Consider the following 17,038-nt stretch of genomic DNA (forward strand, 5'->3'; position numbering starts at 1 on the left):
GAAGAGTACGCATTCAGCGTGGATTGTCAGTGGCAGCTCTCTGTTAATGGTAATGCAGCATTGCAGAGGGCGATGTTTCACTATCGGTAATAGCAATAGCAATGCCACACCGCTGAGCCTCAATCATTCTGAATATTTAATTTGAAAAATTTATCCTTTTTTATTATTGTCAAATATTAAAGAGAACTTGACAAAATTCAGCATAACATTTTAATATAAGTTCTCATTAAATTGTATACGATTAATTTTAGTAAAGATGGGAACTGTCCACGCAAAGGTAAGTGCATATTATTAGAAGAGCACGCTATAACCTAAAATCGAGCACATTAATTTACAGCATGAGTAATTTCTAATAATAATTCGTTTCTATGTAATCTTTTACTTAGAACTTATATCAGCTTTCCCTATTTTCATTTTTTTCATAGTATGTCTTTCTACCTTTATTATATGTTTCATTCATGCTTTACATGTTATTGTCATATCATATTTTCAAACAGAATTAACATTCCTTGTTGTTCTCAGGAAACAAGTATGCCGAAAAAACTAAATCAAGATTTAAATCATGCCGTTCCCACTGAAAAACACAACCCCAAAGACAAAGAGGATTCAGTAAGTAATCATTTATGTTGACATTTAAAACTACATTTACATTTTGAAAAAAATAATTTACATTTTTAACGCATTAATAATTGTGTCATTTACCAATGTTTGCTTGCAGTTTGCAAATGTTAATAAGAGGAAGAACATATTCGGAAAAGACAAAGTAGGAGAGAAAACTATTAACATACAAACAGTTAAGGTACGCTTAACTTTACATCCTAACATGAAACCTCATCTTGTTCTAATTGTCAAATGTATTAACTCGAAGCCATTTTATGATATAGACAAGAGTTGACAGAGTACACATAGATGGACTTAAGCGAACGAAAGACGACATAATAAAAACCCAAGTAGTAGACCTATTTAAAGCTAAAGATTTTCAAGATGTTATTCTATGTGCCCATAAAGTCAAGGGAAAGCTAGAATCATTAGGATGCTTTAGGAGTGTCGGAGTTTACATTGATACGAGTGAAGGTCCTCATGCTACCCCAGAAGGCGTTGAAGTGGGTCTATATAATTACACACTAATTCAACAACAAATAAGTAATTTCTCAGATTTAATTGTTTTCAGTTCATTGACAAAATGTGCACTTAAAGATTAGGTATTCCTATGAGAAATTGCAAGTCCTATGGTCTTTCAGGTCACCTTTACGGTACGTGAAATGAGACGATTAATAGGTGGAATTAACACTATGGTTGGAAACAATGAATGTTCTGCAACTATTGGAGCAAAAGCACCTAATTTATTTGGCAGAGGAGAACGACTACAAATGGAATATTCTCATGGCACAAAAAGTTCCACAAATATAAATGTGTCAGCTGTGAAACCACTTGTGAATAGTTGGCTTCATACAGTGTATGTAAGAATATTTTTCTTTCAATGATTCACATTTTCATTGTAATAATTTAATTTTTTTTTAGGCTAACTGCTAGCGTGTTTAACACAACTAATGATTTTCCATGGTCTGGCTTTAACCAGTGTGAGATAGGCCTTTTATTAGATATTGCTTTTAATCCGGACGGAGCAGGAATACTGAAACACAATTTACAGTACGAAGCCGTATGCAGGAAAATTGTTTGTTCAAAGAAAGCGTCATTTTCTGTTCGTGAAGAAAGTGGGCCTAGTTTGAAATCTGCGTTACGACATATTTGTACTATCGATAAACGGGATTCTACAATATTTCCTACTATGGGAAGTCTCGTACAATTTTCAACGGAGGTAGCTGGACTTGGAGGGAACATTGGTTTTGTAAAAAATGAACTTATTATGCAAGCTAATTGGACGCCGCATGAATATTGTGCAAGTGTTATTTATTTAAATTATCAGAGAATGCACATGTATTTATTACTTGTTTGTCTCTGGTGTAACTAATATTATTACGGACATTTAAATAGACTTTCCAATTGGGCCTTCAATCTGGATTACTTCGTGGAATTAGCATTCAGAAGGAAATAAGTATAGCCGATCGTTTCTTTTTGGGCGGGCCAATGAATCTTAGAGGATTCGAGATGAGGGGTTGTGGACCCCGCGAGGAAAACGATTCATTAGGCGGCGATGGGTATTGGGCAGCAGCGCTTCATTTGTATACACCGCTGCCATTCAGACCCGGTCGTAACGGTATTGGAGATTTGTTCAGGTTACATGGTTTTATCAACGGTGGAAATGTAGCAAAACTGGGTATGGATTTTTATAGAATTATAATGTAATACCCTTATATTGATAATTTTAGTATGTGATATATTTTGATTTCCATTAATGTATACAGGGGGAGCCTTTAAAATAATAAAAAGTATAGTATTCTTGAAAGTTAACGAAAACAGTAAATGTTGCTCACGAAAAGAGACTCGGGCGGCACAGAGGCAAGGGTAGTGAAGTTCTGGCTCCGCCTAAACTGCATCTTGACGCTTACTCTTTCACTCACTCACACACTCATTCTGCAGTATTAATTCTACTCAGCGAATAGCGAGAATACGTGTGACTCAACTGTATCAGCGTGTCCGCCTGACCCGCACCCCTTCCGAGTCTCATTTCGTGAGACGTGGACGGTATTGCACCTCCGTCTATCTCCGACATTGACGCTACCGTAGTCCCATTGGCTTTTACCTCAGGCGCTAAATAGTAGTGACCGCTTCAGCCAATACTTTGCTAGAGCCGAGAATACGTGCCAAACAAGACCCACCCCTTTCACCCTGGTCAATCGGCCCGCATTCGTTCCACGGGTCTTTTTGCGAGGCACACAGAGTACTTATATTTTAATTGAAAACTCTGGTTTCATCTAATATTCATTCAAAATTGTTAAATTCGAGGAACGTTTATTAGCTCGAACAAATTATTTTAAATTCGTGAAAATAATATATATATATTTTTTTCAGCCAATGATTGGAGTGGGAATATGAGTATTATGGATTTGAATATGGATATCTTTTCGAAGGATGTGCGCGCTTCGGTCGGTGGCGGCATTGTAATGAAACTTGGAAACATTGCAAGAATCGAATTAAATATAATTTCGCCTCTGAGATATATGAAATACGACGTATTGCGATCGGTTCAATTTGGTATTGGATTGCAATACTTATAAGCTTTTATTTGGGAGTAGTAAATTGTGTATCTTGTATTATTTTTTATGTCAGTAATGAGACTGTACAATAAATTATAATTATAATGTTATTATTGTTACAAAAGTATATTTTAATCATTCTAATGTGATTAGTATTTTATGTTTAAACCAAGTTTCCAATAAAAACTAGTACAAATTGTATGAGCATTTAATAGTAATTTTCCATTTCTCTGACCACATTGCAAGTCTAAGAAAAACTATAAATGGAATTAGTATTTGATTATTTTGTTTGCATCAGACATGCAACACGCATCATTTCTGGGAAATAACAAAAGATTTCATCAGTTGATGAATCAGTTTCAACATGTACATCAATTAGGAACTATCTTTTTTCTGCTCACTCCATTAATCGAATTCGTGCATCAATTTTCTATATGCATAAATTTTTAGAAAAATGAGATCAAACATCAGTGTTGTTTTCACGAAATATAATCCACGCGATTTCTTACTATCGTTTTACACTTTATCGTAACTACGAGAATAACATAATGCGAAACGTCGGCAACAACAGCGCCACAAACCGCGTGAATCACGAGTATTCTATGCATCAACATCAACCAGTTGAAAATGGCCGCTTGAAACTTGTTCTCGAAATGTGTGCTACAATATTTTGTCATATTACAATGGAATCCTTTGGAATTATTGAGAAATCTAAGCAAAGCATTGTGTCCGATGTAACGAGATTTATCGAAAATTCTTTGATCGAAGACAACAAGTGCACTACATCGAAGAATCAGTTGTTAAACTGCGCTCAGGATTGTCTACGTGATTGTGGTTGTCACGGCTGTGGGGGCTATCTTTGTTGTATGTATGCGTAAAAAAATGTTTTATCATTGGATCATTGCAATTTCAATGTGTAGCAGTAGGTCATAAGAACAATTTAACGATATGTGAAAACGAAAGTAATGGTAAAGATTTGGTTATCCCGTCACTGTGGAATGTGCGTGATAAATCTCTGGCGGGACGGCATTGTAATTATAAACTGTATATTGATTCGCAAATGTTTTCAAGATTATAAAATGCTCCCGTATTTAATTTAGATATTTATATGGTTTCGAAATGTTTAAATTTCGTGGTTATAATCTAGCAGAACAACATATGTAGAAAATTAAATAATTCTTACCAGGAAAGAAATACGAATCTTAACATTTAAATGATTCTATCACAAGTACAATCAATCATAAACGTGTATTTGCAATCTATAAATTTGCAATGCCATGCAATGGTATCACATTTTTATAATTATTCTTATTTAAATATGTATTTGTAGCTAAAGATAATTCAGACAAATGTTTATACATGTGATTGGAATGATCATTCCCAAAGTTTTGAGTTGGTTTTTACAATGTGACATTGTTAGCCAACTTTAACTTTTGCCTTATAAGTAGATTTTTGTGATTATGAAAACAAAAGACAATTTTAATTTTTAACATTTTGTTTATAGTACAGCAAAGAAGATATATGAGAACTAGGAGAGGTGGTAAAGGAGTACCAGTCTGTTGAATAAAATATGTGAGTAAATTAAAGATAAACAACTTATTCTCATTAGGAAATTTTATTTGGTTTTTACATTTGATGATATGTTGTGTGCAGTAAACCAATAATGGAGAAAATGTATTCGATGAACGATACATTGAACAGGGAAAGCAAAATGTCGAGTCCAAAAAGAGAAAACATGCTATATAGTGTGTTCAATGCTTTGAATGTGATGTGGAATCGAGTTGCTAAAGTTCCTGCATCATTAATGACAGGCATTAATTACCCACTATCGGTAACAGTAGTACATAACGAAGGTATAATTTCTCATGACTTTTTTAAAGATTTGACAACTAAAAGGGATGCATTGAACACCGATAACGTGTATATTCATAATACTTCGATGAAAGAATCTTTAAATATGTTTGAGAATATTCATCATAATATATTAGAAGAACAGAAATTGTATGTGCATGGAGTTTTTAATGAAAAAATGCCAATGGAGGACTTAAAATTCAATTACAACTACATCGATATTAATAACAAGGCTGGAGACAGGTTTGATAAAAAAGAACCAGTTGTTAAAGAGAATTCAAATCATTTGTCATCAACTGAAATATCAAATAAGAAAAATATGGAAGGATTGTTTGAACACACTTATTTAGACAGCACAGAAAACGTGAACAATGTCGATAACTACAAATATACGAACGATACTAGTATCTCTGATAAGAAACAGTCTTCTGATTGCATAGAGAATAGAGCTAATGACAAAGTAATCATAAACGACAAACCATTTTTGTCCACAACCAATACAGACGTAGAGAGTGAACAAACGGTTAAACAAACTTCTGTATCTAATATATTGACAAATATGTGGATAAAGGTTTACGGCAATATGACAGATCGATTCTGTAAAACTGACTCAATTGAAACAGAAACAGTAATGAAACGATCACTCTCCTCGCCAAAGCAACGGAGGAAATATAACACTATAACAAAGGGCCGAGGTCGAGGTCGTGCAAGGTCGCAGCTTAGGCGTTCCGGTGTAAGTCAAACAAGACATAGAAAGGAACGCACGAAGCACGATCTTGCTGCAGACATACAAAATGATTTAGAAAGTTGGCAAGAAGAAGACTGTTGTAGCTTAGACGAAGACGTAGTAGACGGATTAGACATTTCAGGAACAAATAGTTGTCCTGAAGCGTTCACGTTTGCCGATGTTGAACCAAAACTACAGAAACCAAAATCACATAAGAGTTGTAGTCAAGGAATGTCAAAATTGTCCATGAAAATGAGATGCATACCTCAGTGTATAAATATTTTTAATGAAAATTGTGCTGAGGGTAAATACAATTCGCTGAGAACGGCATTCCGGCCGCGCTTGGCATCAGAGAGTTCTATCGATTCAGAAGATAGTTCTTGTATAGTTTTCGAAACAGAATCTGAAGTAACTTACAGAAGTGATGATGAATACACAGATGAAAGCGATACAGATCAAACTAGTGATGACGACGAAGACGAAAATGAGACATGCAATCGTAATGAACGTCTTTCTCCAGTTCAAAAAGTAAATAGTCATTTGATGGTTGGAATTGCTTATTTGAATTCCTATGTATTAAAGAATGAAATCTTAATTCTAGGTAAAATTTAATTTGAATCCGACTGTTCATGTCATGGTACAATGGGACTATGCATACCGTGCTGCTCGTAAAGGCCCGTGGGAGCAAATGGGTAGAGATAGAGTACGATTTAAGAGCCGTATTAATTGTATAGGACACGTTCTTAATCCAATATTAAGTACTCAACATCGACTTCATGTTTGGCAGGAAAGATTTTCACCTATTGATTAAAATTTCTATTCACCGTCCTTGTAAGGTAATTTCTTGAATAAGGGCTAAATGCTGTATAATACGGTAGAAGAGATGATGTATTACAGTAAAAAGGAATATGTATAATAAGTCTTCCAAAATAACAAAATAGGCTGTGAATAAATAGTGTAGACCATCTGTTTTAAAAGACATTCTTTTTTTAAAAATTACAGTACTATGAATAAATCGTTTCCTACTTGTGCTACGTTATTGTATGCTGCATGCTGAATAATTGTTTCCATTAAACATATAAAAAACTATATGGCTTAAATTCTTGCCTGTGGCTAGTCTAATATTTGTAGGCATATTAAATATCACTGGAACTTATTTTATGTACAGCACGAATTATGTTGGGTGATAGACATAATTGTAAAATGATGAAGTGTGTTTTATAATCATAATAACATAAACAATAACTAATTTGATAACATTTTATACATGAAAGATAAGAGATTCTTATTATATCACCTAATATGATTTTAGTAATAAATATTGATGTACATATAAGGAAATATTAGTATAAAAAGAACATAAGTTATAAGTAAGCGGGAATACAGTGTTTACTAATATATTTAAAAACTCTTCTCTTTGGAAGAGACACATACACAAAATCTATTTAAATATTCCTGTATTATAAGAAGATATACATATTTATTTTTAGTTCAATTATCTCATTTTACTTGAATAAGGTACCAAAAGTAGACATTATTATTAATGCATTAGTCACTAACGATGTATAAATTATCAATCTTTTCCAATATATTCAAAACAAATTTATTGGAAGATGTTAATTATCCATATTTTCCTTTCTCAACATATATCATCATCTCTTTGACTCTACAAGCATTTTTCTATGGAAACGAAATATTTTATGAGACACTTTTAGTAATAAAATATTTTTCAAGTCTCCGAGTCGAGATCACATTACGTGATGCAAATTACACGTGTTTATAACATCTCTGTACATGAAATGTATGTTAGATTTTGTATGAAACAATAGAACGTAGGATTTCTTAATTACTACTGTATACTTGGGAATACAAACAAATGGACATTAATGTTACTAATTTTTGCGACATTGCAAAATTTCATTGAATAAAATTATTAATTTACTTTGATTTTTCATTGTATGGAGATGTTAAACGGTTTAAAAATTGTATTACACGTTTGCAATATTTTAACAATATTAGTAATATGTACATAAATGTCCATCTATTTCTTTTGCCTATAATTGTTCTACTATAAATTGCAATCTACATTATTTATTAAATTTTTGATAAAAACATTAATATGCTGTGAAACAAATCTTTAATAAATCACACAGTGTACGCATTGTATAAAGCAGGTTGTTCAGGTTGCTTTGTATGTTACTTGAAAGGTTTATGACTATAAAAATTGACGTAAAGATTGCTGCTGCTCCAATAACAAGGCAATTTTTAAATTGGAAGCGAGAAACAAAATCTCATTACTGAAATAAATGAAGATAAATGAAATCAATCATAAAAATGGAGGTCTAAAATCAAGTAAATATGTCTGCTAATCCGTTCACTTATGGTACAGTAAATAATAAGCAGAAAAAGCAATTAACAAAACTTTTAGTTTAAAACTCGATTTATATTTTAATCTATACAAATACCATATATTTTATTTTCCAATAATTGAATAATCAAATGCCTTTGTTTTAGCATTAATTTTGTATAAAAAATAAGAGTGTAAAAGTTATATATTTCATTCTAATCTAGTTATGTATTATATGTATTTAAAAAGTGTTAATAATTAGAATATATGTACATATTATAGAAGGTAATACGATAAATCATAAATGCATAATTTTTCCATTTACAGTTTAGATTCGCTTTAATATGCAATGTATAAAAATATTAGGTAATTAATATCTGTTTTATTTTTCATTGGGGGATACTTCGGAAAGTAGAATAATATTGTGCATGTATTTAAAATATAAAAGTACGCGATATATGTATATACTCAATTAAATAAACAAGTTAATCTGTTTTGTAATTGACTATAAAGTGTCTTAAACTTTATTTAAACACTACCAATTCCTAGAGCCCAGGGTAAAAATAATAAGGGGAAGACTAATAGGAGGGAATATAAACAAGAATTAAAATTACTTTTGTAGTATGACGCCAATTTTTCATTCAACTAGTTTAAATTCCCGCGCGCTTGAATGAGCAAAGCAGTGCATCACTGCAGAGGCGCCAACTCACGTTAACTAATTATACCTCTAAATAACCGCGAAGCACGTAACGCTAATAAAATATTGTATCAGATCGTTAATTGTATGCCCGTATGAAAGATAAAACGTATGTCTACCATGATTCTAACTATTAATTTGCCTGTCATGAGTAACTTGAGAAGTTTCTCAGAATATAACAATGAAGTAATAATACAATTCGAATTATGCCAAGGGCAAGTTACATGATTGTGAGTGCTTGATTGGTGTTCAGAAAACTAACGTTTGCAGTTACGGTTCCTGCTCCTTAATTGCGTACCTGCGGCTTCGTTTTGAAGAACAATATTCTTTCGACACAGCGTTGTCTCCTGATTGCAAGAGTCCGTGCTCTGGTTCTGTCGGTAAAAAGTTCCTAAGTTGGTAAGAAAGCAATTTGTTCTTATGTATTAATTGACACAATCGTTTTAGAAAAAAAGCCAGAGAAAAAATGTTAGGAACAAGAAACTATCGAATTTTAATATTTAAGATTCGACTATTTTAATTTGGCAGAATACATATGGTGTACATATTAAAATTTATTGGACGTATATAGACGCTATAAAGAGTAACGAAAATGAGTTATCTGATAGGTACAGTAACTGTAATTGGTATTTACATGAATATATATGCAGCAGTGTAAACGCTATGACAGTAATGAAATTTTATACTCTATTTTTTATCTCTATATGTAATATGCATTTGAAAGTGGAATTGTTTAATTGCGAGTTTGTATAACATCCACAGCCTTCTTATAATTTATTCGTGCCAATAGCGTGGCCTCGTCGTAAGAAAAAATGTGCAATGGAACAGTTTATTTTACGATTATTATGCGTTCCTGACATTGGAGCTCAGAAAAACATCTCGTGGGAACATTTCATCGACACTCAGGCAATTCTATGAAAAATCACTGGACCGTGCATTATTATTGATCAACTTCTTGTGATCAGATTGAAGCGCGCGCTCAAAAGATACCGCGGTACGCATAATTATTAATTTCAGTCGCTTAAATTATAATTTCACTCGCATTGATTCGAAATCAATATATTTCGCAAGATAAATCGTCTTTAAGTTAATAGCATTATTGACAGGTTGTTGATAAATCAAAAAGCCTTCGTTGATGCGAGAATGATGCATTGATACTGATTGCTATCTTACAGGCGATGTTTACAATTGAATTATCGCAATTTTAAGAAATTGTGGATCATAATGCACTTAATTAACCTTCCCGCGGATCACATTACTGATAATTGCGTTTAAATGCATGGGATTTATTGTCGGATCACAATGCATTTGTCTTGGCGAATGATTTGAGTAATTAAGCCCGGATGAGTACTTTCTCAATTGATGATAATGGAGGTGTGCACAACCATCTGTTAAGCGTTTATGATTTCAGTAAATCTGCACCTGTCCGTAATGACACTTTCGATAAAACGTTTCTGTCTTACTTCTTCATGTAGGATCTTTTTTCCCACATATAGTTCCACCTAACTTTACCGCTATAAAAATTATTGTAAGTAGTTACTAAAATAAATTTATCAATTTTTCTAACATAATTATTTCCATTTTTTTTTTATAGTATTGGATGTCACATGAGGGTCATAATATTATAGTCCTTTGGATTCATCTTCACATTGGTTATTACATCACGGTAATAAAAACATTTCCATAAAAAAATACCTCGAGTGCATTGACATTCCGAAAAATATAATCTTCAGAAAAATTGTTTGCTTATAACAGTGTTTGCTCCTATAAATTTAATCATGTCTCTCTCCCGGGCACTTTGTCGTCATCAATAATATGTAAGATATTTAAGGTGTTCACTGAATGTATTCCATATCGTGTTCCATCTCGGGAATTCTTTCTCGAGAGTTTCTCGAGAAATTTTATAATTGATTATTTCTCATTTCTCGAGAAATTTAAATCTAGGAAAATTCTTATGAATCTCATTTATTTTATAACATATTTTCGGAAATGAATTTTCAGTTCACTCAAATTGCATATTATTAATCAATCGCGTACGTATAAGCATATCTACAGGCAGCATAGCAATGCCTACGTATGCATGTTTGCAATGTGAAAATTTATAATAATTGTTGCGAATGCATGTCGACGTGAGGTAATGCACACCCAAAAGGACACCCAATCTTCAGCAACTTTTGGATGTTCTGTATACGATAAAGCTAACATCCACGCAAAATGAAAGAAATTTTTCTACGGCTACAGATTTTGTTACAAAAAAAAAAAAGAAGTAGATTGTCTGATTCTACATTAGACGCATTATGCTTCTTAAGAAGTCATTTCAAAAGAAAAGCGTAATGTTTCACTTTATAAAAGTTTGGTTTTAAAGAAATAAATTTATTTACTCAGAATAAACACTGAGTTAAAGTTTTTTGCCCTTTCGATAAATATTATTAACGATATTCCAAATATTATAAGTTTCCCAATATTTTTTTATTTTATTAAAAATTCTCGAGAATTATAGTCTTATTTCTCATTTCTCGAGAAATGGAAATGTTGAGAAATCAGGAATACTAATTCCATACGTTGCTTTACTCGCGTACGACGAGTCGTGCAGTATTTTTCCAGAGAAATCGTACAACGAATATCGGAGGACAACTCAGATAATCTCGAAGCCTGTTGCAAAATTGTTTTCTTGGTCGTGATTTCACGCGGCGTTTTTGCGCCCAATGATTGTAAGGGGGACAAAGAGAAAGAGAAAAAAAAATCGCAATGTCTATTCAAGGATTATAGCAAGCGATCTGCTTTCACCTTTTCACGATCGTCCCGATCGCGAAGGAGGAGCAGAAAAGGAACCGTGATTCTATGTATATGACGCATCGCGTGAAATTCTGTATGGAAGATAACAGTTTCGAAGGTCCATCTAGATACGTTGTTCCAATTTCGGAGTTCACGTACAAGATAAGGTCCTCGCGTTCGACAATATGACTCATTTTAGCCACAGTGCTTAAACACCTTGTAGGATCAACAGAATTTAGAAAAAGAGAAGTTATCAGAACAGACAAGAATGCATAGAGCTTGCTTTTTGTTCTGGTTGAACATTGTAGAAAATTTTTCGGTTTTTCATAGGGGGATTAAATGGCAGACATCCAACCGTTTCCGCTGGAGGAATCAGTTGCGGTGACTTTTAAGCCTTAGCACTTGCTCGACTACTTCGGAACGATCCGAATGTTCTGGAAAAGACGGCTTTTACTTTTACTAAAGGATTCCTTGCTCGATCTTACATACACTTGTAACTGTTAAACAGCTTTTAAGATAAATGTCGCATGGGCACTCGTCCTTTTGAAATATCACCGTTTTCTGCGTACGTTTGGAGGCAGAATTGCATCACATAAACTTATCTAGGATTTATCTAAACTGCGTTAGACGCACAACATTCGAATAATATTAATATGTAAATTACTGCTGTATAGGGTAAAGTGGTTTATTTTTAAAGCATAATTGATTATTTAATAAAGCGATATATACCATATATATATATATATTAACTGATTTGAATGAAAAAAATGTAATATCTCTTTTTTCATATTCATTATGCTTTAAAAGTAAGTATAATTAATATAGGCACAGTAATTGGCTCTCTTACACTATGTAAACTCAATCTGGAATTTTGTGAATTGTTTGTACAATATTTGCAAGCTGGAACTTTGATGAATGCTAATCAATTCACAGGATAACACGGAATCGGGAAAATATTCGCGAGCGTGTTGATGTCTTATCAAATGTTTTTATAAATATATAGATACGAGAGATATCGAGCGAATATTTACGCAATAGTAAACCGGTGAACAGTCACGGTAAACCGAAGAAACCGGTAAAAAATTTGTATAAATTCAAGAAGCCGCACGTTATGTTATAAATCTTGAACGAGGTCTCCTTTCACCGAAGCTGACCACGTTTCGTACGGATTCGCGCGCACAGCGACGCAAGATTGTAACGAGCATATTATTATTCGGCATATGTTTATACGGGTATGATATAATTTAAGTAGATCGTGACACTGCACACGTATATCCGGTTACCGCGGCTTTGAAAAATTACGTCATCCGAACATCCGGCACGAATTCGTATTTGTTTCGCTCGTACGGGCGACTGTAATGCGGTTAGGGGTATATGTACATTTCGCAATATTTTACTTTGCGAGCGCTGAACAGCGAAGCGAGTCAAAGCCCACATTAAAAGAAGCAGAACCATTCTGTTCCACTTGCAGACCCGTTCCGAGATTGTTCTAAGATCTGCTAGCGTTTCTCACGCTGAATAGGGGGAGGAAAATGCGAAGTGCCGTTTTTGTTGAAGCTTTTTAACTCGGTTGCCTGTTGAGAAGAATTTTAGGTGTCAAGGCTTATCAAGAGGAGGTCTATACAATTTTCAATAACCCTTGGACGGCGGTATGGTCATTAAACAATTCCGTTTTTTTACGATTAATTTTAATTAGCAGCTATCCATTAGGGCTAGTAGAAAGACCAACGTGTTTAGAAGAAGTGTCTCAAAAAATGTCTAAATAAAATGCTCCAAAGCATTATCACCTGTATTGCTGTCATGAATATCCGCCGCTCGAGGGATAATTGACAAAGCCCTGAATAATAACTTAATTAACGGATTCTCGAAGAATAATTGTTGGGTCTCGAGATAGTGTCTAATGGCGTTCAGCGGATAGTGTGCTAAGATGATGCATTCAATGACTCACGCGTTCGTTCACAGACCTTACCGAGGTGTAAGAAATCGTGTCCTTCTTCTTTCTTCGTTCGTCACCGACCACAAATTATCAGAAAACAGAGAAGCGTAATTATTTGTTATCACCTATAAAATTAGTCATTGTAACGGTTTTGTACGTATTCTTCGCGCTAGGCGTGTTTCGATACTAATTGAATTAGTGTAATAAATCGTGACCGCTCCGTTCAGCTCTGGTCCCACGCTTTTCACACCATGTACTCCTTTTCTGGAGTACAGGGGTTTCTGTCGACGCTATTAGCCTGCAACCGGCTGCAACTTGGGTCGCACCTGGCATTCCAGATCTGCCACAATATTCTCGGCCACGTGGCGCATTGATGACGGTGCGGTTCACCTTCAAAAGAAAGCAGATCGATTATGAGCACGTTGAGGAGTATAATTGCACGCGATATAATGTAATTGTCTCACAACATTTAGAGTAGCACGAATCGTTGCATGCTTTCATCCATTAAAATGGAAATAAAAGTGTCCAATCAATTCTGAAAAATATGGTACTTTGCATACAGCAATGGGGGCGTTGAAGAGGCCCCTAATGAACATGTTAATTAGGCTTTCTAAACGTGGGAAGAATAAACATTCGAAATAAGCAGTTTCTCTACTCTGTTTGAGAAAGTTCTCCAGGCGGGAAAAGCAACAAATTTTGCATATTTTGTGATTAGGCCACCGGAGAGACTAAATCTTAGTAGAGATTTGAGGCTTTCACGGCGAAAGGATATACTATCAAAGAAATAGGAACATCAGCGTTAAACGCCCATTGGAAAGATGTTAAATGTAGTCTTGATGACACAAATTTTGAAGATATCCAACAATTAGTGGTCAAAGCAGAGACTGTTCGGTTGATGGTAATGGCATCAGACCTAGTTGACTCATCATTTTAGTTCACTTAGTTTTTAACGCGTATACTTTCATCGACGGCATAGATCTTCGATGACCTGAGCTTGCGAACACCTGGAGGTCGCTATCGCAAGCGATGTCCTCGTGTGCAGGCTCTGTTAGACAGTTTCTTGTTGGAAAGTCGCAAGGGCTCGAAGAATGTAGTCCCGTTCGCTTCGCGTGCGGTGCCATCCGCGACGCCGTCTTCCGCAACCCGGATAAGGTCGAAACACGCGACCCCTTCATTTTCATCATCAGGAGTTCGAGAAACTGGCGGTCAGGGGAGAGTCGTCTGAAGAGAAAGCGGAAGGAGCTCTGAAAGAAGCTTTGTTAAAAGTGAAGTCGCGCGAGCACAGACATTCGAGGTCCCCGATTCAACATCTCATGCTGGATGTAGAACAACAGTAAACTGATGAAACAGTTCGCAACACAAGGTCGCTACAAATTACGTAGATGGAGGAACGATGTTATCAAAACGATGTCATAGACATACATCAGACGGTTGACAGACTTGAAGAGGAAGGCAAAGAGGAGCATGCTGGACACGGCGTCTACAAATTGTTAATACTCATCCGTACTTTGTTTCGCACAGCTTGTCCATGGGCATTAAACTGGTATCATGGTGAAAGGTCAATCTAATAGAAAGTATACAGTAGTTTTTGTAATTTCTTTTATTATATCGTCTTCACATTTATTGCAACGTGCACTGTACACGAGCAAAGTGTTTTGTGTGAATTGCCATAAGTAGACTACGGATCTTTATGAAAAATCAAGTTTTTAAGCATCAATTGCAGGCTACCTCAGCAAATATTGAAGATACATGTGAAACTGAAAGCAGAGAGGTGAAGTCTCCAAGGTGAAGACTCCAGAGTTAGACTAAGGCTATTCCGAGAAAGGAACTCAGTTTCAAGTTTATACTAATCGTCAATTATACCATCAAACTTAATTCGCCGTATAAAGATCGCAATTCGAAAGTTTATGACTGAAGAAAGGCTGTGGTCGTTTAAAACCTTTTTCGGTGAACGGAAAGATCGACGTACAGAAATGTTTGCGATTCAGCACATAACGAAATTCTCCTTCCAGGAAGAGCACATGATTTTGTACACCATCTGCGAGAGGTGTCCAGAAGGATGTCAAGCTGTTCCGCTTGAAGTTCCTCGAACTTGCTCCGAACCGGTGATTCAGAAGGTTAGTCTCTTCACCTGGGATAAGGACGCCGATGGGCAACTTTCCCTTTCTCCATCGCTTTCCTATCTCGCGATTGTATGCCCCGATCACGCTTCTCCGTTTCATCTCGACAATTAATTGCAGAGCGAGCAGAAAATGTATTCCTCCTTCTTTCTTTCGCCTTTTATTGCCGTACAAAGAGAACATTCTATTCGACAAACAGTGTGCCATAAGTAGACTACGGATCAACAAGACGAGAAATATAAAAGTGTGAAAACATTCATGAATTTAAGAACGTTCGTGTATTATTTTCAACACGTTGAAATGATCTACTCGCAAACTTTTATAAGATGCTTTGTAAAGGCGAATAGCGGGCATCGCTTACTTTTTACAAAATGGCGGGGAACGTCGGCGAACAAGGATAAATATAGGATCATATTTTCCCGTAATATATACTTCCGATAGGTTTTTTAACAAGGCAGAAATCTCAGTTTTTACTTTCACCCTACGAACCGAAGAATATCATTATTTCTTGTTTTTTTTTTTTTAAGTTTCTGCCAGTCATTTTAGAATGAAGTTTCGCTTCCTTTTGTTCCGACACTGGTGAAATATTTCCGTTACTTTTTAATCGCGTTACGGGCGCAGCGCTCAATGCTATCGTTAAAGTTTCTCGTAAGTCAGATGAACTTGTTGCGCAACGGTTATTAACCATACAGCAACACTAACTTGATTCCTTCCTACTTGTTGCTTCGAACGGTCAGGAAGAAACTCTCGAAGCTATTGCTTGTACACGTTGAACGATGGTTTTCCTTGCGGGACACATGTGTTTAGGTATAATAGACGCATGCAAAGCTGTTCGGCGAGATACTTCTCAACGAAATAGCGAAAGTTTGCACACAGACCATGGCCCAAACGCTGTGGAAACTTCGATACTGTTGCACTGAATCGTAGATCACTTCCGGCCCCCGTTAGTTAATTTCTTCGAGATATTTTATTTTATAGGATCATTAGCGAGTTTATTATCCGTTCCTCAATTAAAATTATTCCCAATCTAGTAGACTGATCAGTCTAAATACTCTAGTTTAACTAGTAAATAACAGTTTTTAACTGTAGTAGATAAGGAAAATAAAGTAGTAAATAAAGTAATAAGAAGAAGAACTGCGTTGTTAGAGTCCAAATGATTGTTGCCATTTTCGTTGTACGCCGGCCCGGTCCGGAGCGGCGCGAATCATTAGAGCATCGCGAACACGGGTATCCTAATTGAGTCTAATTAGGCTCGCGGACGACGATACGCTTTTACAGCCGTTGTTAATCGAGATTTCACGAGAGGCGACGCGACGGTCACGGAAAGATTCAGTTATATTCTACGGTGAACGGGTCACGTGTAAACACGACGGGACGAGAACGAAAGGGAAACGAGTTCGCCCAGGCTCTCTTCCTTGTGCAATACT

General features: G+C 35.3%; 3 protein-coding genes across 5 annotated transcripts; 2 read left to right on the plus strand and 1 right to left on the minus strand.

Moving 5' to 3' along the window:
- Positions 1 to 63: 63 nt before the first annotated feature.
- Positions 64 to 3,359, plus strand: LOC143353202 (sorting and assembly machinery component 50 homolog A). Of its 2 annotated transcripts, none has more exons than XM_076786349.1 (8): positions 64 to 277; positions 523 to 609; positions 719 to 799; positions 885 to 1,103; positions 1,242 to 1,456; positions 1,522 to 1,900; positions 1,996 to 2,278; positions 2,974 to 3,359. In XM_076786349.1, exons 1-8 carry the CDS (start codon positions 257 to 259, stop codon positions 3,177 to 3,179), a joined length of 1,491 nt encoding a protein of 496 aa, XP_076642464.1. In that variant the 5' UTR covers positions 64 to 256; the 3' UTR covers positions 3,180 to 3,359. The 2 variants fall into 2 exon arrangements, with proteins under 2 accessions (XP_076642464.1, XP_076642465.1); XM_076786350.1 differs by lacking the exon at positions 64 to 277 and adding an exon at positions 374 to 424.
- A 142-nt stretch (positions 3,360 to 3,501) lies between these two features.
- On the plus strand, positions 3,502 to 15,608 carry Ppp1r15 (Protein phosphatase 1 regulatory subunit 15). Of its 2 annotated transcripts, none has more exons than XM_076786348.1 (6): positions 3,502 to 4,022; positions 4,663 to 4,730; positions 4,812 to 6,264; positions 6,338 to 6,572; positions 9,051 to 9,179; positions 15,504 to 15,608. In XM_076786348.1, the coding sequence occupies exons 3-4, from the start codon at positions 4,822 to 4,824 to the stop codon at positions 6,545 to 6,547; spliced, it is 1,653 nt and encodes a 550-aa protein (XP_076642463.1). In that variant the 5' UTR covers positions 3,502 to 4,022; positions 4,663 to 4,730; positions 4,812 to 4,821; the 3' UTR covers positions 6,548 to 6,572; positions 9,051 to 9,179; positions 15,504 to 15,608. The 2 variants fall into 2 exon arrangements, with proteins under 2 accessions (XP_076642463.1, XP_076642462.1); XM_076786347.1 differs by having other exon boundaries at positions 3,746 to 4,022; positions 6,338 to 8,966.
- On the minus strand, positions 15,363 to 16,687 carry LOC143353203 (uncharacterized). Its single transcript, XM_076786351.1, has 2 exons — positions 15,925 to 16,687; positions 15,363 to 15,825 (listed from the first exon to the last, which is right to left on the minus strand). Exons 1-2 carry the CDS (start codon positions 15,963 to 15,965, stop codon positions 15,363 to 15,365), a joined length of 504 nt encoding a protein of 167 aa, XP_076642466.1. The 5' UTR covers positions 15,966 to 16,687.
- Between the last annotated feature and the right edge of the window lie 351 nt (positions 16,688 to 17,038).

This window comes from Halictus rubicundus, chromosome 4, assembly GCF_050948215.1.
Source record: "Halictus rubicundus isolate RS-2024b chromosome 4, iyHalRubi1_principal, whole genome shotgun sequence".
Classification (NCBI taxonomy): domain Eukaryota; kingdom Metazoa; phylum Arthropoda; class Insecta; order Hymenoptera; family Halictidae; genus Halictus; species Halictus rubicundus.